The 25635-nt window shown below is 37.3% G+C and overlaps 3 protein-coding genes across 9 annotated transcripts; 1 reads left to right on the top strand and 2 right to left on the bottom strand.

The window, feature by feature from the left end:
* Nucleotides 1–414: 414 nt before the first annotated feature.
* LOC113108447 (MOB-like protein phocein) lies at nucleotides 415–8222 on the bottom strand. Of its 6 annotated transcripts, XM_026271585.1 has the most exons (9): nucleotides 8105–8216; nucleotides 6473–6631; nucleotides 3345–3407; nucleotides 2968–3068; nucleotides 2440–2482; nucleotides 2179–2265; nucleotides 1798–1877; nucleotides 1273–1384; nucleotides 415–886 (listed from the first exon to the last, which is right to left on the bottom strand). In XM_026271585.1, exons 1-9 carry the CDS (start codon nucleotides 8105–8107, stop codon nucleotides 755–757), a joined length of 780 nt encoding a protein of 259 aa, XP_026127370.1. In that variant the 5' UTR covers nucleotides 8108–8216; the 3' UTR covers nucleotides 415–754. The 6 variants fall into 6 exon arrangements, with proteins under 6 accessions (XP_026127370.1, XP_026127364.1, XP_026127365.1 ...); XM_026271579.1 differs by lacking the exons at nucleotides 6473–6631; nucleotides 8105–8216 and adding an exon at nucleotides 4094–4206; XM_026271580.1 differs by lacking the exons at nucleotides 415–886; nucleotides 1273–1384; nucleotides 1798–1877; ... (2 more) ...; nucleotides 2968–3068; nucleotides 3345–3407 and adding exons at nucleotides 5670–5849; nucleotides 6275–6364 and having other exon boundaries at nucleotides 8105–8222.
* Nucleotides 8223–8820: 598 nt separating this feature from the next.
* On the top strand, nucleotides 8821–14592 carry LOC113108448 (60 kDa heat shock protein, mitochondrial). 2 transcript variants are annotated; one of them, XM_026271586.1, is made up of 11 exons: nucleotides 8821–8933; nucleotides 10557–10732; nucleotides 10842–11177; nucleotides 11272–11367; nucleotides 11463–11556; nucleotides 11917–12085; nucleotides 12418–12517; nucleotides 12675–12920; nucleotides 13005–13179; nucleotides 13276–13454; nucleotides 13975–14591. In XM_026271586.1, the coding sequence occupies exons 2-11, from the start codon at nucleotides 10559–10561 to the stop codon at nucleotides 14131–14133; spliced, it is 1728 nt and encodes a 575-aa protein (XP_026127371.1). In that variant the 5' UTR covers nucleotides 8821–8933; nucleotides 10557–10558; the 3' UTR covers nucleotides 14134–14591. The 2 variants fall into 2 exon arrangements, with proteins under 2 accessions (XP_026127371.1, XP_026127372.1); XM_026271587.1 differs by lacking the exon at nucleotides 8821–8933 and having other exon boundaries at nucleotides 13975–14592.
* Nucleotides 14593–17477: 2885 nt separating this feature from the next.
* Nucleotides 17478–25606, bottom strand: LOC113108449 (coenzyme Q-binding protein COQ10 homolog B, mitochondrial-like). The gene is made up of 5 exons (XM_026271588.1): nucleotides 25454–25606; nucleotides 23133–23285; nucleotides 18617–18809; nucleotides 18374–18475; nucleotides 17478–17832 (listed from the first exon to the last, which is right to left on the bottom strand). Exons 1-5 carry the CDS (start codon nucleotides 25552–25554, stop codon nucleotides 17665–17667), a joined length of 717 nt encoding a protein of 238 aa, XP_026127373.1. The 5' UTR covers nucleotides 25555–25606; the 3' UTR covers nucleotides 17478–17664.
* Nucleotides 25607–25635: the final 29 nt, after the last annotated feature.

Consider the following 25635-nt stretch of genomic DNA (forward strand, 5'->3'; position numbering starts at 1 on the left):
TTAAGCTTTGTATTTTATCAGATTGTATCTTGCGTTGCCTTGACGATGTTTATCCCTCTTTGAGGAATGGTAGAATAGAAGAAGCACATTTTTGTTAGCTAAACAGTCTTTCAAGCTGCTGTAAATGTTGAACCGAATAAGATGTTTCTTCAATCCTAGAAGCTAAGCCCAAGATATTTAACATTATATTCTAATATACCAGAACTGATCAGTATTATTTACCAACTGTAGTATCTGAACGTGTTTCAGACAGTTTTTGTAATGGTTTATTAAATGGGTATTTACCATTTACCTCGTATTAAAGTGGAAATTTGTGTTGTCACTTAGCAGTCGAACACGGCTTAAATGCATAAGCATAAATTAGGTACAAGTCTTTTATTAACAACAGACAATGGAAATACCATACATTTTAGTAAAAAAAAAAAAAAGGACAAAGTGGGCCGGATAAGAGCCCTCCACCCATATAATAATTTAACAATGAGAGAAAAGACAGGGTGAATATCACCAGACTGGTTTATAGTCGAGAGAGGGGGAAAAAGAAAGGAAATTCTTATTGGTTGAGCAGAATTTACAATGGAGATGGAGTGAGATATGTACAAGGAGCTGCGGATGTAACGTTTTGATTGTTACAGCTGAATGATGAAATTTGGATCAAATGAAGCATTAGTGAGTGGAAAAGTAACGTATGTCAAATGACTAAAGTTGTACACCTCTGCTGTCTGGATTCTAGAGGCTCAAAATGCACAAATACAGCTCAGGCGTCACTCTCCCCAGCAGTGGCACTCTGGACTTCCTCTTCCAGGATGGGCACGATGAGGTTGTCCTTAGACATAAGGTTGTACTTCATCACGAAACGAGTGAAGCGGTGACACAAGAAAGTCTCATTCTGTGGGAAAGAGATGATCTTTTGATTAAATGTTTCTGTCTGATGCTGTTTTGACTGTGCTTTTTTTAGATAACTGTCCAAAGATGCCTCCTACTGACCACTGCAGGAGTTGCTTTGTCATGACCACTGCTCATTATCATGCTTAACATTCACTTTAAGTAATGACTCCAAACACTCTGTGAGCTGCTTACTTAGACACGGCCCTCACAGAAATCTCATTAATTACCAATTGGAACCTTTCTTAATTTGCTGCAATTCCTGTTAACAACTGCTCCGTTAACCAGAAAAATACAGCACACAAATATTTGGTAAAATAGTGAATTGTGAAATGATCTATGTTTTATGAAATATACGTGCTTATGAATTACATAAATGATCTTGCTCACCTCATACTTGTCAAAAATCTGGCGGTGGTGAAAGTAAGCATGGGAGAAGATCCTATAGATGCGACGGCAAACCGAGCCCAGTTTGGCCACAGATGATTCCTTAATGCTGACGCTATACAGAAAACGGAGAGGAGCAGCGGTTACGGGAAACATCAGTAACCTGTTTACAGCTAGAAAATCCTAGAAATGCAACATCTTACAAATTCATGATGTACAGCATATATGTAGGTAAAGCTGTATTTATTTATAGTAGCTGGAATAATTAAGTCATCATGCAGTGATATGGAACTCTGTAAGGGTTGAAAGGTTTGAGCTGCATAAGGTTTTGATTAATAATAATAAAGCAAGCCTATTTACTATTCATTCTGGTTATATCACCCACCCCTAAACAAGGAATAAAAAACGGATTGGGGGGGGGTCCATTAAAAACTCAAATTTGGTTGTGTTTAAGCAGTGCTGGAACTAAAACAGATCTCCAGAAGGAGCACTGAACACCCCTGCTTTAACAGATGTTCAATAACTCACCGGCTGGGAAAATACTTGTTGCTGTTGAGAAGACACGCAGCTCCATCGAGAGTGTGCCTTGTGTAGTCAATGGCAGGGCACTGTGAGCCACCGGAAACAAACAAATCAACATAAGACACAATCATCCATTATTTAGCTTCTAAGATTAAAATGACAAGCTATGAAAACAATCAACTAATTTGATGATCAATTTAAACACATTCTGGACATGAAAAACAAGATAACATCTGTTTTTTATTTTATTTATCTGATTAATCAAAGACATAATCTAGAGATCATGCAGCCCTAAAATTCACACATGGGCACAACTTCGTTTTTACTTCAAAGCTCATTTCAAATGAAAACTTTGAACTTGGATCAAAAGGTCACAGAGACACTCACCTCTTTGGGAGTCTTATGGGCAGCACACAGAAAGATCCACTGCTCAGTGGCAGTCATCTGGGTACACGTGTCAGGGTGACACTCATTCTATGGAGCAAAGATATCACACAGTCTAAATAAATATCTGCAGACAAATGTAAAGACATCTCAAACAACCTGGTATGTGGCAAGGAGACCTACTTTACTTTTAAATAGTGCAGTGTAGACTATAAGAATTATTTGTAATGTAACAGTGCAATAAAGTGTAAGAGAGATAATTACCTGCAGTTTAACTGCTAAGCCATTGAGCTCCAAACAGAACTGTCTATGTGTAAATACAGAACAGAATATTTACAATTTACACAAATACTATAAAATCTCCCAAGACACAGCAACAAAGAGCATCTGTCATCTGATGAACATTTTGAAGACCAACTTTAACATGTACTAACATTTAAATAAATATTCCCCTTACTGTGTTCACACATGCTTTTAAGTTGTTTGTATATTAAAGAAGCATGCAATTACATCTACTATATCAAATTCTGTAATTACATGTATAATTAGACTGTAGACCCTATCTGTCACACTCAAAACTTAACCATGCTGCAAACCTGTATCTTGCAATACAACTTTAACACAAATCGCAAATCTTTATGCAGGTACATAGTAGCTAAAGACATTATATAGTTTAATATAATGTGGGACCTATCTTTTGATCAAAAACTATAAGCTATATGTCATTACAACATTAGATGATGTGAAAGATGAAATGAAGAATCTGAGATGACGTTAAGACTAATAATATACCTGAGATGTTCATATTTCCACACCCCCTCATCCTGTCCCTCTGGAGGCTCCATAATCTTCTCGATGTTGGAACAGTCTGAACGGATGTTCTGCTGAATATACTGAACAGCAAAAACAACCATTTATTCACAATATAAAAACACAGAAAAGAAATGAACACAATGACTTCAAAATGTAATGAACTTTAGCACACAACTTCAATCTGTTCCTCATATAAAGATACTGTACTACTTAAAGGGCATTAGAATATGGTGTAAAAATCACATTGACAATTTTTAAAGTGATTTTTTTGGAGCTTGACAGCCTTTGGCCACGGTCTGGAAAAGAGCAACTCTCAAAATTCTTCAGTGATTCAATGAAGTGAGAAAAGCGGTCACCTGTTGCACTGCCAGTGTGCTGTCCATCTCTTCAAAAGACTCATCAGACCAGTTGTAGAATTCCTAATAATGAATAAAACAACCAGTTTTATAAACACCTTAATAGAAACAACACTTGTTTATTTAATACAGTTCAACCAATGTTGAGCAATTACTGACAGTACGTGTGTGATACATACATATACGTCATAGCATTTAGGCAACTTAACTACAGTTTCTACGTTGTTCCCATTGTAAAATGTCCCATTGGTTATATCAATTTCTTTATATATTAGTGACTGAACACAGCGGTGTATAATACCTGAAAGCTGTATGACTGACATATAATCGTATATTATGTTAACTATTTTTTAAATATAATAATTTAATGTATTTGAGCATCAGCAGCAGTGATGTTCATCCGGGTACTTCCAGACGGCTACTAACGTTAGCTGACTGCTGTTTGCCAAAACAACTAAATCGTGAAAGCCTGGCATTTCGGACGCCTCCTGCCCAATACTTCAGTACACATTCAAGTACTTTTAAAAAGAACATAAGTACTATCATGAACAGGATATTGAACGAAAAACCTCCATTTGAGAATCATTCGTTTTCTCGGCTAACTGCTAGCTTAGCTCCTGAGCATATCTGCGGCTTCCGCATACACAAGAGAACAAATCGTTTTTATCTAAATATGACATTAGAATATACTCTACGAACAGATTTGAGTTAGTGAAATGCTTTCGAGTGTTATTCGCTTTTGATTTTACCTTCGCCTTGGTGCCCGGTCTATTCCTCCTCAGAACAGCTGTGCCCTCCGCCATGACCATCTCGACAGATTTAGAGTTTGATTGACAGCGCGCCCCCACTGGACGAGAAGCGCTACTACAGGAGGAGCTCAGTTTGATTGACAGCGCGCCCCCACTGGACGAGAAGCGCTAATACAGGAGAAGCTCCGTTTGATTGACAGCGCGCACCCACTGGACGAGAAGCGCTACTACAGGAGGAGCTCAGGTACACTGATCCCAGCAAATACTGGACAACACGTTCACAATTATCAACTTCACAATGTCTTAAAAGTATTTATTTTATGTATAATATTTTTTAGCATTTATTTTAAACTGTTATTTCACCTGGGGCCTATTGCATTAACATGTTAATTAAATATGCATATTGCATTAAGTAATACTTCATAATGTGTCTTAAAGGGTTAGTTCACCCAAAAATGAAAATTCTGTCATTAAAGACTCACCCTCATGTCGTTCCAAACCTGTAAGACCTCTTTTCATCTTCGGAACACAGTTTAAGATATTTTAGATTTAGTCCGAGAGCTTTCTGTCCCTCCATTGAAACTGCACGGTATACTGTCCATGTCCAGAAAGGTAAGAAAAACATCATCAAAGTAATCCATGTGACATCAGAGGGTCAGTTAGAATTTGTTGAAGCATCGAAAATACATTTTGGTCCAAAAATGTAAAAAATTACGAAATGGACACTATACCGTACATACCTTTTCAATGGAGGGACAGAAAGCTCTCGGACTAAATCTAAAATATCTTAAATTGTGTTCCGAAGATGAAAAGAGGTCTTACAGGTTTGGAAAGACATGAGTCATTAATGACAGAATTTTCATTTTTGGGTGAACTAACCCTTTAAGGACTCAAGGACCTTCTTGTACAAACATAAAGCCTCGAGTCCATTAATATTGAAATAATAGCCAAGCTTCAAGCAATAGCAAGTGAAGCAAGCTTCTCAGAGTGTACTAGCACATTTTCATTGCTTTCTTTCTTACATATATTCATTAATAATGTAAATGTGTACATATTGATTATTCTAAATAATGCCAAAAAAAATATATTTTTTGAATAATTTTTAATGAACAAAATGTCATGGCAGTTAAAAAAAAAATAAACATTTTTTATATAATTGTGATAAAAAGGTCTAGGAGTCTGGTTACTTTCAAAAGGCACTGTACTATAATTATTTTAGTTATTCCTTCTGATTACCAGCTGTAGCACATATTCATAATTCAGAGGAAATGATTCATGGAATACAAATTCGTATGGTAAAAAAAAAAAATTTTCAAACCCTATAATTAGTTCACGAATTACTTTATAATCACAATTAAAAAAATTATAATAATCCATCTGACTCCATTATAATCTTCTACAAAGTTAGTTCAAGAATTCATACCTGACCAAACACTAAAACAGTTCATGAATATGGAATATAAAGTAAATGCAATTAATTGTGTATGTATCCTAATACACACAATTCAGACTGTGCATATTCATGTTTCAACATTCACATGTTCATTTCCAAACAGTTCCATGAAGAAGCAAGATGAAACATCAAGATCACTTTATTTTAAACAAAACTTGATCATACTTATTTACAATTGAATGACAAACAAACATGGAACAACCCCTTTCTCCATGGACTCCAGGATGACACAGATGTTTGAACAAGCACACTTCATTCTACATATTTGCCAAGAATATCTCCATCCCGGAACAGGAAATAGTCCTACAAAAGGAAATACAAATACAATCAAGTCAATATTATACAAATGATAAATATAATTTGGTTAGATTTCTTCTATAGAACTTATTAAGAATAGCAACATCATTTCGGACAGGAATGAAACAGGTGTGAAGAATACAATTACTGTGTTTAAATAAACTTAAAAAAAAAAAAAAACGTTATTTCCAAAAAAAGGAAATTTGTTGTAATCTAGGACCTTTATACAGTGCATGCCATTGTAAAGACTATCCCTTACGGCCTTGTGTTCATCTGTTATATTAACTATGATGTCTGACCTAACTAAAGTCTATAATAACAAGCCAATATCTTTAAAATAGTCTAAATCATGGATATGAACTAATAAGAAATATATACGAAGAAAAAAAAAATCAATCATCTTATAATCCAATCATGACCAATGATCTAACCTTATCATCAAGAACAACTTTTGTTCCTCCGTACTCTGGCAGCAGAACTTTATCCCCAACTTTGACGCAGACAGGTGTTACTTTCCCATCCTAAAAGGCAGACAGCATTTAAACTATGAGGTACAGCCAGCATCTCACACACTGTAGAGAAAACGCTTGGATCAGATCATAGAATATAAGCTTATAAAAAAAAGCTACCTTGTTGGTGGATCCTGGACCCACTGCCACCACTGCGGCCTGCAGCACTTTGGCTTGAGACTTTTCTGGAATCATGATGCCTCCTTTTGTCACAGTCTCTGCAGCTAGCCGCTCCACCAACACACGGTCGAACATGGGAAGGAATTTCCGGAAAGCCTGCTTTGGGGCAAAGAAATGCTTAGTACAGTGTAGAACCCATGTCTATGCATGTTTTCTGCAACACTACAAAAATGTACCACTAGGAGGCATTGCAGACTAGAAGAGAGAAAAAGAAGTCTTTCTTTTCTCTACAATTTTTGCTACATTCTTTATCTATTCCCAAATGTGTTCAAATAATATTAATCAATCAATAACTATTATGGTTACATTCTCTTTTAAAAGCAGGCCTTTAAGTAATGCTCCCCTAAAAGCACTACTGTGAGTTCTTGACTCCAGTTGACTTCAATCTTTAGTTTATCTCCCATACAGAGTACACATTTAAGCCTACTAAATTATATGCATATTTAAAAAGGATACCTAAATAAAAAAACACTGACCATTACTGTTCACAACGTTTAAAGATGAGAGCAGCTGCTTGTCTGAGAACAGATGTGTGTGTGTGTGTGTGTGTGTGTGTGTGTGACCTTGAGAGAAGGACATGTGTGAGGGAGGGTAGACGGGATAAATGTTGAGGATTCATGTGGGGGAGGAGAGGAGTTTAGAGGTTTTGTAAATGTTTACTATCCTGCTGAAGGACAAAAGGACAGTCATCACGATAACCCCACAAGGCCAAACGGTTCGGAATGTAGAAAATTCCTAGAATTAATCAGTTGTGCATTCCCATCTGACCTCATAATACATTAAAAAGCAATTCATCTCACAAGTGTCTTTAGTTATTGTCTGATACCCAAGAACGTGAGCATTTTAAAAATAATGCTATGTTAATTTATTACAAGGTTAATACAGAAAAAATAAACTTTCAACCCATCTAGAGACAATATTTCATCTCTATGCTTGAATCGAACTGAAAACAAAATAATCACAGTTACTGCACATAAAAATGCACGTGTTGGCCTCCATTCAAAATGACCCGGAAGTTCATATCGTGCTGACGCGCAATTGGTTGTAATGATCTTGGAGCAAGAGGAGTGTGACAACCCGATTCAAGAAATGAAGATGATGGAAATATATTGAGCTTTCACATGCAAGATGTGACAGCACCTGCAAGACAAATACTTCATACGCATGGACATAAATTATAATTCTACACACTGTCATACAAATTAAAATAGTATATGTTGAAAAAATAAATATACCACATGTTTTAAGATACACTTTTAAACATTACTCGTCTGTAAACCAACGATTTGCTCAGATTTAATGACAGCAAACCGGGTTATCTGTGAAATCCCCAAACACTCATTTTAAACAATTCCTCCAAACACTGTGTACTAAGTAACACGCTTCTCATCGCATCAATGTGTTATTATATTATAGTAACTCGGAGCACGAGTCCGTTCCTAACCGTGACCTTGCAGCTGAAATTGATGGAGCGTTATAAAACACTGCGCTATCTCAGTCGCACAAATCAAATAATTACAGAAACAAGTCATTCAAATGGTGCAGCTTGATCAGTTATCTTACGTGTCTTACCATGTTGTTGATCTTTATGAGAAGCGAATCCGACAGAACAGCACAAGACAGTCAAACAGGAACACTTAACCAGTGCGATCCACGTGAAGAAGAAATGTCTGGAAGGGCACTGCGCATGCGCCAAACACTAATCCTACTGACCCCCGTCCCGAAATCTAGAATATTCCTCGATCGACTAACGTTACACAAAGACGTTTACATTTTTTTAACTTGTTTAAAAGGCATTGTTGATTACAAATAACAAAATAAATATAGTAAAAAGCTACGTAAATAGGGACCTAAATAATAATAATAATAAATAAAATTAACCTACTCTAAATACTAAATAAATAATTATACAACATAAATACGAATTGATTGACTTATACAAGTCAATACATGATATAATATTTAAAACTTTAAACCAAATCAAAGAAATTTGTAAAATGCAATAGGATTTCTTGTTGCACAATCTTGACCTTTGACGTCTTTTTTTCTCCAATACAATCTGCGAAAATTCTCGAATTTGAAACCCCGGAACGAGCATAACAAGAATATAATGGGCTATTTTAATGTATTTTATTTATATGTTCCTTCAGTGTGAGCGTAATATGATGGGTGACATTGAAACAAAAAGCAAATGAGAGCATCTGTGTATTTAAGAGTTTAAAGCGTGTCTATTGTTTGTTAATTGCGGGTTATTAGGGTTATTCAGATGTCAGGGCGAGGGGCGGTTACCCGGATGAAGAACACACGTGAGTTCAGTGCTGTAACTGCAGCAGCTCTTTCATTCAGTCTGCTGTGCTTACGGACACGCGAATCCCTTCATTCACTTCCAGATCACTCTGCAGTAAGTCAGTTATAGCATTATATTCGTTTATTAAACCTATAAACATACTTCACTGCATAACGATATTTACTGGCCGGTTAATATAAAGATTAATGAGATCAAAGAAGCAGATATGTAAGATGTTACATCATTTTGTAATGTCAGAGCTGTCAGTTAGTGCTGTCGAGTTGTAAAATAACATTGTGCATGTTTACTGTGTAATTAGCTGTCATTTAACACCATCGTACTCTAGAACATTTATACTTTGATGATAGATGCTGATGGTGCTCAAGAGAATAACTGGCATAAATGCAAGCAATATATCATGCATATCTCATACATTGCTTGGTAATTCTAATGCATCAGTGTCATATCTGCTTTATTGACTACTACTTTATTAGCAACATAATAATATAGCTTGCATGCTAACTACAGATAATTCAGTACTATTTAGGCCTAAGAATTTTACTCCTTTTATGTATTAAATATATAATTGGTGTCAGGGCTACAATGGTTAGTTTTGCTAAAACAAAAGGAATAACCCGGGAACTTTGTAACTTGAACGCATGGGCATGAAAGAGATAATTTCCGTCTCTGTCGTGACGCGGAGTGATTTTGACCTTGTGACGCCCTGAACGCACGTGGAGTAATGACCATAGAGACCATAGAGACCCATTGCAGGCTCTGAATGACGCGTGTAATTTATATAAACTTTAACACATTTCATTTTAGTGTAATTATTACCTGTTATCCTTGGTTTTTAAAACCCTTTCCCTTCTTTTTTATGCTTGATGATCTGGCTTTTAACGTTGTAACTGTCCAGATGAACCATGCCAGATTATATCCTCGTATTTTCTAAAGCATGCTTTAATGGAAAGCCTTGGTATTTTGAACACGACATATGATGAAGATACGTGAATAAATGAATAAGGCTAATGTTCATATAATGATTGCGGGGGCCACTGGGGGCAAAGACTAATTTTTGGCATCCGGATATGTTCTCATGTGACCTCAACACAAGACTTATTTTTTTTCAGTGGGGTATGGGAGTTTAGGAGGTTGAATATCTTGCATTACATGTCTTTACTGCCTGACAGATGTCAATACAATATTGTGAAAAATCACGCTTGTGATCGTTAGAAGAGAGTATGTGACAACGGTCTATAAACGAAAAAGAAAGAAGCTCAGAAGAGTTCGGTCGGCCACTGTGAGCCAATCAGAAACGGTTCTCTAACAACATCAGCCAATGCCATGGGTTTTGGGCGGGGCTACCCGTTTTGCTTAACCAGTCCTCAACCAGGGATTCCGAGGGTGCCTCAAGATGACTTCAAATTATTTAATATGACAAAAAAAACAAAACTTTATAATTTTTGTATTCATGCCGAGCTCTAAAATATTTTATCAAGTAGAAGATGAGTTAAAAAAAATCTTATTACTAATCCTTATCCAATAAATCACTCACACAAAAAGAATGGATAAAGAGCCCTTGAAAATTGTGGACAGTGGGGTCCTGGTCTAAAATGTTTGGTTTCCTAAAACCATCTTTATTTTTTATTCTAATGATATAAAAAAAAAAAACACTTGAATCATGAATAATTCAAATAAAAAAACGAAAGTGTTCTGCTTCTACTCTCTTTATCATAGGAATGTTGCGTTTACCCAGTGTGATGAAACAGATGAGGCCAGTGTGCAGGGCGCTGGCCCCACACCTGACCCGTGCATATGCCAAGGACGTTAAGTTTGGAGCAGATGCCCGTGCCCTCATGCTCCAGGGTGTTGACCTGCTGGCTGATGCTGTGGCTGTCACCATGGGACCAAAGGTATGCTGAGTTTAATCAGTCGCCAGGGTACAGCAGATATGTTAGTCCTCTTAAAGTCACATTTGTAATCATTAAAGGCAGGAACAACTAGATTTGTCTTTCACCTCAGGGTCGAACCGTTATCATTGAGCAGAGCTGGGGCAGCCCTAAAGTCACCAAAGATGGTGTCACAGTTGCCAAAAGTATCGACTTGAAGGATAGGTATAAGAACATCGGGGCCAAGCTGGTACAGGACGTGGCCAACAACACAAATGAGGAAGCTGGAGATGGCACCACAACCGCCACAGTTCTGGCCCGTGCCGTAGCCAAGGAGGGATTTGACACCATCAGCAAAGGTGCCAACCCTGTGGAGATCCGTAGAGGAGTCATGCTGGCGGTGGAAGAAGTCATCAGTGAACTCAAGAAACTCTCCAAGCCGGTCACGACACCAGAAGAGATTGCTCAAGTAAGAAGTGTCCTAAAAAATGGCTACTAAATATAGTTTTTTATATTTTATTTTATTTTTTACTTTTTGTTTCTGTCAATCTTTTTTGGTGTAGGTGGCCACTATTTCTGCCAATGGAGACATTGAAGTTGGTAACATCATCTCCAATGCTATGAAGAAAGTGGGCCGTAAGGGTGTGATTACAGTGAAGGTAGGCTACTTCCGTAGAAGTAGTATTTAGTACAGGTGGATTGATGGTTTGATCCTTAAAATACCTCACACTTGGGCTGTAATTCTTATTTAAAGGATGGTAAAACCCTACATGATGAGCTTGAGATCATTGAGGGCATGAAGTTCGACCGTGGCTACATTTCTCCGTACTTCATCAACACGGCTAAAGGTGTGTAATTTGAATTGAAGCTCATGTGTTAGTACCAGTATGAATTGGATGGTTCACCCAAAAATTAACATTTTGTCATCATTTACAAACCCATATGAGTTTATTTCTTATATTGAACATAAAAGCAGATATTTTGAAGAATGCTGGTAATCAAACATTTGATGGTCCCCATTTACTTCTATAGTATTTCTTTGCTTTCTGTGGAGGTCAATGGGGGCCAGCAACTGTTTAGTTCTTCAAAATATCTTCTTTTGTGTTTTGAACGAAAAGAGGCTGAGTAAATGATGACAAAATTGTCATTTTTGGGTGAACCATTCCTTTAAGGCTGGAATGACAGCAGCATATATTCTCTGTTTGCAGGCCAGAAGTGTGAGTTCCAGGATGCTTACCTGCTTCTGAGTGAGAAGAAAATCTCCAGCGTACAGAGCATTGTGCCAGCACTGGAACTTGCCAACCAGCATCGCAAGCCTCTGGTCATCATTGCTGAAGATGTGGATGGAGAGGCACTCAGCACTCTGGTCCTCAACAGGTTTGTCTCTAAAAACACCTTCACACAACAACAAGAAGTTTGCAAGAGATGCATGGAATGGATAAATGTGAACTAGAACTTCTGGTTCCAGAAATATGGAATCTCCAAATAGATTTCAGGGTATTTGGCTTTTTTAATTATTATAATTTTTTATTCTTAATATTATTTTTTTATTTAGGCTATTATTACAGTAAATTTGCGAGAGATATATCAAAGTAACAACTGTAATGGAAACCATTTTTTTGTAAGGTATGATGATCCTTTAGAGGTTTAAGAAAAGGATGTTATTTAAAGATTCTGGGTTAAAGGTCAATGCTAAAACTTACCAACAGGTTAAAGGTTGGACTTCAGGTCGTTGCAGTCAAGGCTCCGGGATTCGGAGACAACAGGAAAAACCAGCTGCAGGATATGGCCATTTCCACTGGAGGCACGGTATGTGCTGAAGCTTTTGTCTCCATCTTAATTTAAATTATCATTTAAAAGATCTCATTTATGTAATGCTTTAACATTGTATTATTGCATGTATCATCTCTTGAGGTATAAATAACATGATAAAGTCTGTTGACACACCTGATCTGTGTGTTTTCAGGTGTTTGGTGATGAGGCTGTGGGTCTGGCCATTGAGGACATCCAGGCACATGACTTCGGCAGGGTCGGCGAGGTCATTGTGACCAAGGATGACACGATGCTCCTCAAAGGCCGTGGTGATCCAGCAGCCATTGAGAAGCGTGCGAATGAGATCGCAGAACAGCTGGAGAGCACCAACAGTGACTACGAGAAGGAGAAACTCAACGAGCGTCTGGCCAAGCTCTCTGATGGAGTGGCAGTGATTAAGGTATGAAAGCAGGAAGAACGGATTGTCATTTGTTAGTATAATGGGTCCATCACCATGATAAAGAAAATCATTCTCTTTTATAAGGTTGGAGGAACAAGTGACGTTGAAGTGAATGAGAAGAAAGACCGTGTCACTGATGCGCTGAACGCCACTCGAGCTGCTGTGGAGGAGGGAATAGTTCTTGGAGGAGGATGTGCACTGCTGCGCTGCATCCCAGCCCTGGACAACATCAAGCCAGCCAATGATGATCAAAAGATTGGTAAGGACTGAAGTGGAGATCTCATCCTCCAGATGTCCTGTAAGAAATAACCCTCTCTTAACTTCCCCAAACTGACTTTTTTTTTTGCACTTAAAGGTATCGACATAATTCGCAGAGCGCTTCGTATTCCTGCAATGACTATTGCCAAGAATGCAGGAGTTGAGGGCTCTCTGGTGGTGGAGAAGATCTTGCAGAGCGCTCCAGAGATTGGATATGACGCCATGAATGGAGAATATGTCAACATGGTCGAAAGAGGCATTATTGACCCCACAAAGGTGTGTATTTGTGATTCAAAAACTCATCCGTTTAAATCCGTAATATGTCAGAGTGGTTCCTGTCTATTAATATCTTGACATGTATATTAAAATACTTTCCCTACATTATATACAATACTGTTTAAAACACTTTCTTTTTTTTAGATCAGTTTTGAAGAATTTGAATATTTTGTTTTTAGAATATCTTTGAATAGAAAGTTCAGAAGAGCAGCATTTTTTTGAAACGGAAATCATTTGCAACATTTCTGAAAGTTTATCAGATTTTTGATTCGTTCAACGCCTTATTACTTAAAAGCATTAATTTATTTTCAAAAAAAGTCTTACTGACATGTGACATCAAATTTTTATGTATATTTTTATATTTTGTTGTGATGCCTAATAGATGATGTACTACCTAAATTCTTTTGTAGCATTTAAATGGTTTAATCAGTAATTAATCAGTTATTGGCTGGTGTGTCCCTATCAAAAACGCAAGGCTCCTTATGTTCGGTAAGTGTATTGTCTTTGTCTCCCCCTGCAGGTCGTGAGGACTGCACTGCTAGATGCTGCAGGCGTTGCATCTCTTCTGTCTACTGCTGAAGCCGTTGTCACCGAAATACCAAAGGAGGAGAAGGAGATGCCGGCTGGAGGAATGGGAGGAATGGGAGGCATGGGTGGTATGGGAGGCATGGGATTCTAAACTGATCTGCACCGACTTTAGTGAAAGGGTTGTGGGCAGGGGACATGATTTGCCCCTCCCTTTCGACTTGAAAAAAACCTGCCGAAATTGAGTGCTGGTGGTCTGATCATGGAGCAAAAGAAATGGACCTTACAGTCTCCCATCCTTCCACTGCTGTCCAATCTTATCTCTCTACTCATGGCTGAAGATGTCACCCTACCACTTTAAAAGACAAGTTCTTGATAATGTTACCAGGAAGAGTCTGTCTGCCTTTGTTCTATAACATTGTGCTCAGCAACATCTAATGGGAAAGTGCATTTAACATTGCATACTGTCATGCTGTTGTGTTGTATGAATGTCATTGTGCGTATAGCTGGTTTTGAATCAGACCATCTGTAGGGGCTTTAAAAGCCTGATGTGCAGGTTAAAGTTTGTCTTCATGAACAAGAAAGTAGTATGAACTTTGACCAGTTGTATCTAAAACAAAAACAAAAAAATTACACTTCATTGATCAGGTCTTTTTTTTGTATGCTGTTCATTGTTTCATATAAAAATAAACCCCTCGTGAGGATTCCAGAGCTGTGACGAAGCAAGTACTTGTTTTTCCTTGTTTATTTTACTTTAGTTTTTCTCATGGAATAGAAAGATGTTGATATTGGCTTAAACAGCTGGATGTTTTTCTGTGTTCCCGTTTTCTTGTCTTAAAGAGATAGTTCTCCAAAAACAAACAAACTGTCATTTACTCATTTACCCACCTTCATGGTTTTCTAAACCTCTATGACTTAGTTTTTTCCTGTGGAACACTATACATTATATTTTGAATGCCAGAGAGGTCTAAAACAGCACTGAACAGCATGTTGCAGATTTCTCTCTCTTGTTTGACTTTTTGAGTGAACTGTCCCTTTAAAATCTGTGAGATGAACATCTTTTAGTCAAGACTGGAGTATGGTAGGAAAGTTGAGTGGAGGGATGGGTTAAACGGTTTTTACAACAGCCATGCAAGTGTACGCCCAGATAAATACTAAATGAAATGAGTGTGATTATTATTCTAAAGATCTAACTTTTGAGTAGTGGTACAGAATAGTGTTTAAAAAAAACCTGCCGTTCATTAAGAATTACTTGTTTGTTTTTAAAGCTACATTCTCTATGAATGTGCAACCATGATCATTCAACAATGTTTTGTATATTATAGTCATTATTAATTCTGTATTTTTTATTTAATAAAATTCAATGTTCAAAAAGGAATGAGTTTTATCCTGTTGATGTCCTAGCCAATCTGTGGCTTCTTTGTCAAAGATCTGATATTAAAAATCTTTGTATAAATAAACTAAACTTATCATTGCGGGGTGGTGTTGGCGCAGTGGATAGGACATATGTCTTTGGTGTGACATATATAGCAATTGTAAGTCGCTTCGGGATAAAAGCGTCAGCTAAATGAATTATGTAATGTAAATTGTGTTATAGCCTAATTCACCATAAAATGCCACTCACGATTAAGGCCAAGCCTTGATTTTTGAGAATTGTTTGGATTGTGAAAAGCGGGCTTTCCATACCAGACTACTCTCCACGAAAGCTTCTGTGACGTCTGAAAGGCTATTGTCTTAGAAGTAAAGCAAACTACATTTAGACTACTGCAAACACAAACTTGTTCCTTTATCATACGTACTGATAGGACCAGGAACATGTTAAGAAACGGGTTCATTCTGATTTCATTTTATGTGTTGGACTTGTTGACAATTATGTGAATAACACCACAACACTCTCAAGTCATTAAAGTAGATGTTCAGCATTCAATGATTTGCAAGCTGCACTCACATTTGAAATTACCAGTGAATGAATAACAAAAATATTGACTGTTCACCCTCAAAGTATCCATCTAACAGATCTGCTGCTGCTAACTAAGAAGATATTCTGAGCATTTACTTTCAGAATAACTTTTTATCTGCTTAGTTGATTACTATTCAAATTTTGAAATAATATAATAAATAATGTTAATTAGTATTTCTTCAAGAATGCAGCATGCATATTTTGACTATTTAAAAAATGAAAGCAGTAGGCAGCATACTGTATCTCCTGCACATTTTGCATAATGCTAATATTTAATTGGAACAAAGCCAGAGTTGTAATTGGATCTCAGGGCCATCACAGTCACTGGCCACTAGAGGTCAAGACACAGGTTACTCAGAAGCCTTCTAATATTATCCATCACATGATCAGCCTATTTTAAATGTGGAAACCAGTCAGAACCAGATGTGGGTAAACAAACGGACACAAGGCTAGGTTTTACATATAAAAATAGTTTATAAACCATGCAGGCAGGATATATATATTCACCCACAACACGCTCATTAAAACACCTCAATTAAAACGATCAAAAAGAAGAGATCCCAAAAAAGAAAGAAAAAGGTTATCAATTTGTTTGTTTTTTATAGCTCAATTGTACACTAAAGTTTAGTCTGTGGCCTTACACTAGATATGTACACGTGCTTAACCCATAACCGAAATAAATACAAGATACTCGTATACATGTTTTTGAGATAATGATAAATAATATGAAACCTTCTCTGTAAGGCAGTAAGCATGTGGAAACGAGCAGGGTATGAACTGGAATCTTTAAAGGATACCTCACTACAATCTGATGAGAGCTCTGGGAAAGGTTTGCTACGTTCAGCTCGGTTTCCCAGAGTTTGGGCCCTTTTAGAAGCAGTGGATATCATAGATGGGTGAGCAGTCTGGTAAAAACATCATACAAACATATTGCACACCTCTTTAATCTGTACACTTAAAATCATCGGAGGAGTGAACTGGAGCACCACTGCCAGTACTAAACTGTGCAAAATGGTTTAACGCAAGACAGTTTGGTGAAAGGGAGCCTCTTAGAGTTTATTTTTCATGCCCTTTTTGGTGCTGGTATGCAAGAATACAACAGACCGGAGTCCAGTGTGTAGCCTTGATACCCTGATAGCACTTTGTGCATTCGGCTGCAGCAACAGTCAGTCTTCTGCACGCAACGCACACACTCAAGTTGAGTCTCCTCATCTCTTTCTTGAAATCTTAAAGGATCACTTAAAAGCTTTCTAATAAATACATCACTCACCTGTCGTATAAACTGTAACATAATCTTTCCATAAAATATCTCAAAATAACATCCTCTCGAAGAAACCCATGACCTTTTGTCTTTTGTGCCATTCATGAAGCCATTATGGTTTTTGGCAGCGGTTTTAAAAACCATCTCAAGGTCCTCTTATTAAAATGTACGGCTCATGGTGCCATCCTGATAGGTTTTAAAAAGTTAACATAGAGGTAGTGGAACAGGGCTCAGTGGGCACAATCTGGCTATCCATGAAAATATCCAGCCACATATGGTTAGGTTTTTTTTTTTTTTAACTGTTTGGTTTGGTTTTTTGGACCAGGCACTGACGATATACAGGCACACAGAGCTCCCGCTCTCTCAGCTGTCTTTGTAATACTCTTAAATGTACACTTTCAATAAAACCCCCAGTTCCCTGAAACAACAACCCCCTCCCCATCCGTCTGAAGCTGTGGAATGAACTACGGGTGATGGACCTCGTGGAACATCAGTTCGCGTGGGATCTGTGTCTCCGGGCCGTATAGCTTGCCCGCTCGCCGCTCAAAGGCAGACACCATCTGCTTCACGACCTCGTCAAAGAAAACTGTGGCCAACTGAGAATGCAGGAGCGAGCGGAACTCAAAGGAAATCTAGGAACGGACAAAAGAATGGAATCAACAGTTGGCAGAAATTTAGATAATTTAAGATTTAAAAAGCTAGTGTTCCATATGTAAAATTATAATTAAAAATAAATAAATAAATAAATAAAATCTGCTTTGAATCAAATGTGGTAATACATAAATTTTATGGCTCATATCAAAGGACTTGAAGACTTCTCAGAAATACAAGAGAAAGTGACTGGAACTCAAACCTCTTAAGTTCATATCTGCTTTCATGACATGAGGAAAGCTTCTGTTTACCATATTTAAATGGAGGGGCAAAATTCAAAGGTATCATTAAAAATATCATTTGCATTTAAAAATGAACAAAAGTCTTTTAGCTTGGGCGAGCATATGACGACAAAACTTTAATTTTTGATTGAACTACCTCTGCAAATATAAGCAACAGTATTAATCTTGGCAAGCACCTTTAAATATACTTAATATTAATATTTGATATTAAAGTTTAATAGTACATCTCATTCCAGCTTCACCTGAGGATGATAAACCAGACTGTGCTTGTAATACTTACAGCAAAGTCAAGGGTGCATGTACGGGGGTAGCCAGGAAGACCAGGGCTGAAGCGCCACACCGTCTCCAAGTGACTGAAAAGTTTTCCATCAGAGCAAGATGCCTGAAGATGCAAAAAAGCAAGGGAGTTAAAAATGACTTTTTAAGCTCATACACTGTATTGACAACAAAAGTGTTATGAAGTGTTTGTATGCAAATAATCTATAAAATAGATCCACTTAAGAAAATAAAGTGATATACATACCTTGACTAAATGCGGGCGAACTGTAGTAATGAGCGAAGTGTAGTTTTCTACCACAGGAGGGAAGCCCACAGTCAGCTTGGCCTTGCAAAATCCAGAGCGGCTGAATATAACGTCTGAGCGTTTGCACCAGGGCACAAACAGCAGGTAGTCTTCTACTTTGGCCACAACCTCATACATTTCTTGCATTGAGTACCTGTGAGCCAAGGAAAAGACAGTTAGCCAGGATAATACAATGGTGTCCTGTGTGCAAATGACATTAACAACAAATTGTTTAATTTTTGTTTTGGAAGTGGACTTCTTAGGGGGATAGGATTTTCCTATGCAAGCAAGTAGTCATTTAGCAGACACTTTAACTCAAAGTGACTTACAGTATACTAAATACAAAGAAGTAATTCAGGGTTAAATGCTCAAGAGCACAAGAGTGATAGCTCCTAAACTTTCTGATTACCAGCACTAAGCTTTAGTCATTATGCCACAACACAGACCGCAGTCATAAGCCCTATTCGGACGGGACTAGTTTTACAGGGGGTCGTTAGAGAAATCTGCGTTTCACAGACGTACTTGGTGATTTTAATCCCGTCCGAATCTGCCACGTCTGTGTTTTTCTCACACAACCTCTGTGATAATTCCAGAGCAAATTACCTACCGTTTTTCAGCAAACTCAGTGATCCTCTGAGAAAACTAATCCCGTCCGAATGCGAATGTCTGTGATTGCCGGTGATATTTTATTTCACAACGCGTTTCCTTGTGTGTTTTGGCCAACGTGAATTACCGTAGATGCTCTTACCGCGCGGATGTATTTTGATATATTTGATATATTTGCTTAGCGGCAAATAAATAATAAAAAAAATAATACAAATAATAAAATCAAGAACAAGATCGCGTTAACTGTTAATACCGGCTATTGTAATATCAGCATCAGTTAAGATTACTCACGTTCATTTACATTTAATAAAAAAAAGGAAAACAAGTTAAACTAAAGGAACCACACATTAACATGGTTTTGCTATACTAGCCATTTAGTATTTATTGTGTAATAATACTAAGGCAATCATTCTGAATGAATGCAATGCACGCATACAGAGCGCGTGATCTCTGTGACGCCCAGATGCACATATCAGACCCTCCCACCTCTGTAATAAACACGGAGATACTAGTCCCATCCGAATTGGTACATGAAAATCACAGGCGTCAGGTGGTAAGAATCGAAACTCAAACGTAGTTTAGAAAACTAGTCCCGTCCGAATAGTGCTATAGTCTGAAGAGTGCAATGAGTGCAGAGTGCAATATGGATCTAACTTTGGAGTCGTGGCAGTTCATAACCTCACTGGATGCCTAAAATAGATCTCATCACTGTACAGGTGTGACCCCCCCCCCCCCCCCCCCAAAAAAAAAGGTTGTTGCTGAAGATGAGATTGGATTTAGTGCTGTCACTGAAATATTTGTGATGGCTGATTCAGAGAACTAGTCAGATATCACACTCTATCAGTGTGGGAATGACTCTCGAAAAGGTCAAACACTGTTTGTTTGCAGTCAGTTTTGTGTACACAGGGTCCAACGAGGTAAGCATTGACATATCTTGCATTTCAAAGTCTCATTTTGGAGCATTTTAAAGACCTTCACGTTAAAGATAACAGATAAGAAAATATTTATAGAAATGACTCGATTCCAGGTTTACAAGTATGCCAAAACAAGTCTTTCGAAGAAGGGCTAATCACTGGATTTAGCAAAATCTCTAAATAATACCAATAAGAGATTTGCTTGAAGCACTAAATGTTGAGGACATAAAGGGAAATTATGACTAGTTGCAATCCTGCCATTAAAGACCCTTGTCCTCCTAATTAAATTTTTTTTTTATGTGGATTCGCGCAGCTTGTCAGTTAACAATGGCTCTGTGTAGTATATGAAATCACACACCTGATGGAATTTACCGCTGATTAGATAACCAGCTTTACTGACTAGATGTGCATTAATAATCGGCCGATATATATCGTGCAACCCTAAAAAATTAAGGAGCACCTTCAATAAAAAAAATCTATATCAATAATTAAAAAATTCTGATCAAAAGTTAGCCTTCCTAATATGAGGTGACATCTGACTCAAAGTGATTCACAGGGGCATTTTCTTTTTATCTTAGTAAATGGCATTTTTCTAATTTTATTAAATGTATGCAAGGTTTCCTAGGATTTTTTCCAGCTGTGGTGGGAGGACTATTTCCCATGGACCATGCACCCTCCACACCCAAGAATCACGTGCACTCAGAATTTAATTTATCTTAATTTATATTATTTATAACTAAAAAGACAAGTAAATAGTAAATAATGAAATAAGAACAAGTAAATTAATGACAATCAATGGCACAAACAAAAACAGTAACAAGATAAAAATTAAATTAACAGTACTTTAATTTTTTCAGTTAGGTGTAACTATAATCTGTTCAACTGTAAAATAGCCCTGGGCAGTCTTCACTGTATAATGAAAGGCAGCAGGAGGTTTATTTAGGCACATGGCTCTATGCTTACTATTATTTTAAGGAGCGCTTGTTCTCTTAATAAAAATAAAAATAAAAAATAGGAGCACCGTCTTGCGTTTTATCAATTATAAAAAATTCTGATAAAAAATGATCCTTCCTAATACAAGGTGACATTTGACTCCTTAAAGTGACTCACAGGGGTATTTTCTTTTTACCTTTGTAATGGCATAATTTTCATCCATGTCTTATTCAAAAATGTTTATAAGCTTTTAAAATTTCTATTTAAAACAACATCATAAGAAGTAGAATAGGACAAATAAGTTACCAATCATATGAAATTAGTATTAATAAAAAATTATTTGTCCTACAGAGGTGGCACAGAACACAAAAGTGGCTTGTAGAAACATTTTCAGATGTTTAATGAGGCATGAGTGCAATTAAATTCATACATTTATGTGGAGATTAATGTTTTAAATATACAACTTTTAATACAGAAATATTAAATGATTGAAATAACTGAAATAAGCGAAAAATGAAACTAGATCTGCCATCAGGTGGCAGCAAGTCACTGATTTTATCACTGAATCATTGATTAAATCAATTCGTTCACATGACTGATTCGTTCAGGAATAAAGCAAGTGACTGTCTTTATGAATGGGTAATCATGCATCACTGACTCACTAGATTCATTCAAAAAAGCACTTTCATTGAATTAATGAAACTCAGCTGTGTTTGCTTTTATAGAAGTGAAGCGGCTGTGCTTTTACTATATTTGGAACTAATCTCGTTGAAGAAATGGAGCAAAATCAGGCACTTGTTTATTGAACAGTTTGCAAACTCCCTTAATAACTATTAAAAACTGAAGCTCTCCTAATCGCAATCTGTGAGGCCATAGAAAATGAAAGCACGCAAGTGAATTCTCAAGACTCGAAAGCATGTGCAAATGTTACGTTAATGAGTAGAATTGTTATTAAGTTATCAAAATTCAAGTTCTGCTCTGTGTTCTTTGTTAATAACCCCACTGTGAATGATGCGAGTGGCATTACAATGTTGTCACTGAGAAGGTGTAGCCATGGCGAGGATGATTTTTGGTGTGCCGGCAGAACAAGAAGAACAACGCGCTGCATGTTACAATAAAACAAAAGGTATGTTAACAAAATTAAAGTGTTAGCCATTTCCAATCTATATTAAGCACCCGCAGCAATATTTCAATCATTAAACAGTGCTACAAACATTATAAAAACACTTGAAGTGTCTTAATACATTTAAAACTGTAATATTAAGAGATCAAATTAAGTAATCACTATATTAATGATGCATAGTTTACATAAGCAAGCAAATGAGGTTAGAATATGAACGCAATCCACTTAATGGTTCAATGTTTTCCTTATAATGGTTTTCTATGGGAAACCATTTATCGTGAAACTTTGCACATTGGGTTTATATTCTGGGTTCATATGCTTGCCTGTATAAAATATACATCATCAATAAGGGGTTTACTGAATTTCACATTTAAATATCTGCATTTTACTACATTAATAAATGTAAACTGCGTAAAAAATGATTTAGCGGTCAGTGGAGCAAAGCTTTGTTTTGCCATCCAGGTGGGCGTTCCTTTGAGTGTGCGACATCACATGAAAACTATCAATTGAAGGAAATCCATCGTAGCAATGGAAAATTGTAATCCCTGCATACTTCATAGACTGTAGACAAGCTCATCTAATTCAGTATGTGCACACGCGCTGTATTACTGCAGGATCTAAATTCTGCAGGACATCTGATCTGGACGGAGCCCTCTGCTCTAAAATTTCAGGCTTCAAAAGTTGTTCCTAAGTAACTTGTGATGACATGTGTAAACGGTACAGATCCATACTCCAATAACCCCAGAGACCTAGAAAGCTGACACCAAATATTATTCCCATGCCCTGTTACATAAAGAACATTTGCAGGGACACTGGGGCTAAAGTAATCATGGACCTCAATAAAAAAAAAAAAAATAGGAACAGATCATGCACCATATATCCAACTAGGTTGGAAACATACCCAATGATACGTCTTTCAGAGTACTCCTTTCTCTTGTTAAAGGTCTCCGAGAAGTTGAAGAAGCTCCTTGTTGGAGCCACTACAGCACGACCCGACACAGCCCTGAAGAGGGGCGGCACCCGGGTCATCAGAATCCCACATGAAGACAGATATCTGTTGAAAAAAAGAGGGTGAAAGTATGTCATTCAGCAACAACAGCATAAAAAAAACTGTATGAGACTTTTTGTACTTGAAATAATTTAGGCCCTGTGGGCTTGTTGGATGTCTTAAGACAGCAGATGTCTCCTATGAGTCAGAAAAGAGCAGAGAGAACCCATGAGCCTCACAGACAGATTTGTGCAATTAACAAGATTAGGACTCTTAATCAAGACAAAGCCTTTTATCCAGAGGATCATTGACAATTACTATTTGGCCTTAATATAAAGCCAATAACATGTATTTTCAGAATAAAAAAAATGAACAGACTACTGGAAAATTTACAAGTTTTTATGGATTTGTCCTTTGTGGGCCACACACAAACATATAGTGCAATTACTCCATTTATTGAGGCAGTTCAGAGAGACTCAGTCTGACAAATCCTTCATTAAAAAAACTAATTAGCAAATCGAGGGAATCGTGTGCACATTTTAGTACACTGAGGGAATATATATATATATATATATATATATATATATATATATATATATATATATATATGCAATTATATTTTTTAGAAAGATATCGAAATCAGCAAAAATCGCTATCACCAGGTCACACATCTCTAATCGTTAATAAGTTATATTATAATTCTTATGAGACACTCAACTGTAGATTTGAGTCGGCTAACAATGGCTGTCAATAACAGCGGAGTTAACAGAAACTACAACTACTAAACTGCAAACAGAATGTGAGAAGTATGTGTTGCCTAGACATAGCTGCATGGAATTTACATATAATACTCTATATGACACCTTTGTGCAAACTGTATATGTAATAGTGTGTACAAAGGGTTTTCTGTATCGTATTATTTGCTATGCTCTGGCTTTATTGAATTTACAAAGGCTCTGAATGACAAGCTTTTGAAATGCTAAAGAGGAGCTTAAACAAGCCAACTGTGATGCAACCGGCCATACAAATTAAGACCACACAAGCAATCCACAATACCAGCTGTTGTGCACTGGAACATGTACTTCTTCATTTAAACAGTTCATCAATAACTACAAAACTTTAAGAAGCAGTGCATTCATGCGGCAGGACCAGGGTTAAAGGAAATACAAGATAGGCATATCATGACATGTTCACCTGCCCTCCATTTATCAAGACACAAATCATAAGCAGAGCATAATCACTGACCACCACAAGCAAGTCAAGGGCAGTATTAACACCCCATCCCGTTAAAATGGGTCTGAAGCGTGTCGTATCAATCACACACACATATCTGAAACGCAAGGGAATGAGGTCTTTTTCTATAAATGGCACAATATCTCATCAATGGAAAGAGTGGCTGCCAAATTCATTCATGTCGACACAAGAGCTGCCAAGAGCTGTCAAGCATGGCGTAACTGTGACAGCCAACGTTGACATAACAGTCACCATCAGACACTTGACATGGCCTTATGCCATAAGTTATAGCATTCGGCTGCCCAGCACATGGTTGGGGTACACCAAGTCCCTGGCCACAGGTGACAAACGTCACAGCTCGGCTTGTGATGTCACATGCTGCAGACTCCTGTAAATACATACCTGCAAAGGTGCTTGGAAAGAATTGCTAATGAAATCATTTGTCATAGTTATATGCAAATGTCATGATGGGTGCCATTTTTTTTCTTTTGCATTTCCCTAATAAAATAACTTGATTGCATTTGATCTGGAGTTAACTTAAATGAATAATTATGTATAAACAACAGCTGTTCAAAAAAAGTCATACCATTGTGTTATTTCCCCTTAATAAGCATTTGGTTGCATTGGTTGAGTTTAAAGCGATTTTAAATGAATAACATAAATATGAACAAACACCAGCTTTACAAGATACATGAAACTTTCCACTGTCACTTATTAGGCTATCTGGCAACCAGTTCTGTGACTCCCTCACAGCCCCTCCTTAACGTAGTTTTTTAAACACATTTATTTGAGCACGTCATAAGTTTTAATATATTGTTGGACGATAAATAAAGGCTTTATTGACACAAAGTTGTCAAGTTGGACTTAAATTCGCTCCACTCGTAAGAGCGAAACTAACCGTCCAACCAACGAAAACAGCTCGCGAGTTACTCCACTTAACCACTTCGATCTTCACATGAGCGCATATGTACAGTGCGAAACATTAAACCGTCGTTAATTACCTCACTCCATTCCTGCCAGGTGTTTCTCGACTGGCTGTGGATGGCAGGTTTCTGATACACTCCACTACCGCTCTTCTCAAACACCGGGAGCCTCTCGCCATCTTCACTTCGCCTTTCTCTCGCCTCCTCCCGTCAAGAACTCTTTTCCGTCTCGAAGACCAGCCTTCTCAGAGACCTGCAGT

This window comes from Carassius auratus, chromosome 9, assembly GCF_003368295.1.
Source record: "Carassius auratus strain Wakin chromosome 9, ASM336829v1, whole genome shotgun sequence".
Lineage (NCBI taxonomy): Eukaryota > Metazoa > Chordata > Actinopteri > Cypriniformes > Cyprinidae > Carassius > Carassius auratus.

Coding starts and splice junctions, on each gene's coding strand:
- LOC113108447 (XM_026271585.1), bottom strand. Junction 2,266..2,439: donor GCTTAGCAGTTAAACTGCAG/GTAATTATCTCT, acceptor TTTGCTCCATAG/AATGAGTGTCACCCTGACAC. Junction 1,385..1,797: donor AACAAGTATTTTCCCAGCCG/GTGAGTTATTGA, acceptor TTTTCTGTATAG/CGTCAGCATTAAGGAATCAT.
- LOC113108448 (XM_026271586.1), top strand. CDS start 10,559: ATGTTGCGTTTACCCAGTGTGATGAAACAGATGAGGCCAGTGTGCAGG. Junction 13,180..13,275: donor CAATGATGATCAAAAGATTG/GTAAGGACTGAA, acceptor TTGCACTTAAAG/GTATCGACATAATTCGCAGA. Junction 13,455..13,974: donor GCATTATTGACCCCACAAAG/GTGTGTATTTGT, acceptor CTCCCCCTGCAG/GTCGTGAGGACTGCACTGCT.
- LOC113108449 (XM_026271588.1), bottom strand. CDS start 25,554: ATGGCGAGAGGCTCCCGGTGTTTGAGAAGAGCGGTAGTGGAGTGTATC. Junction 18,810..23,132: donor TCTGAAAGACGTATCATTGG/GTATGTTTCCAA, acceptor CTTGGCTCACAG/GTACTCAATGCAAGAAATGT. Junction 17,833..18,373: donor CATGCACCCTTGACTTTGCT/GTAAGTATTACA, acceptor GTCCGTTCCTAG/ATTTCCTTTGAGTTCCGCTC.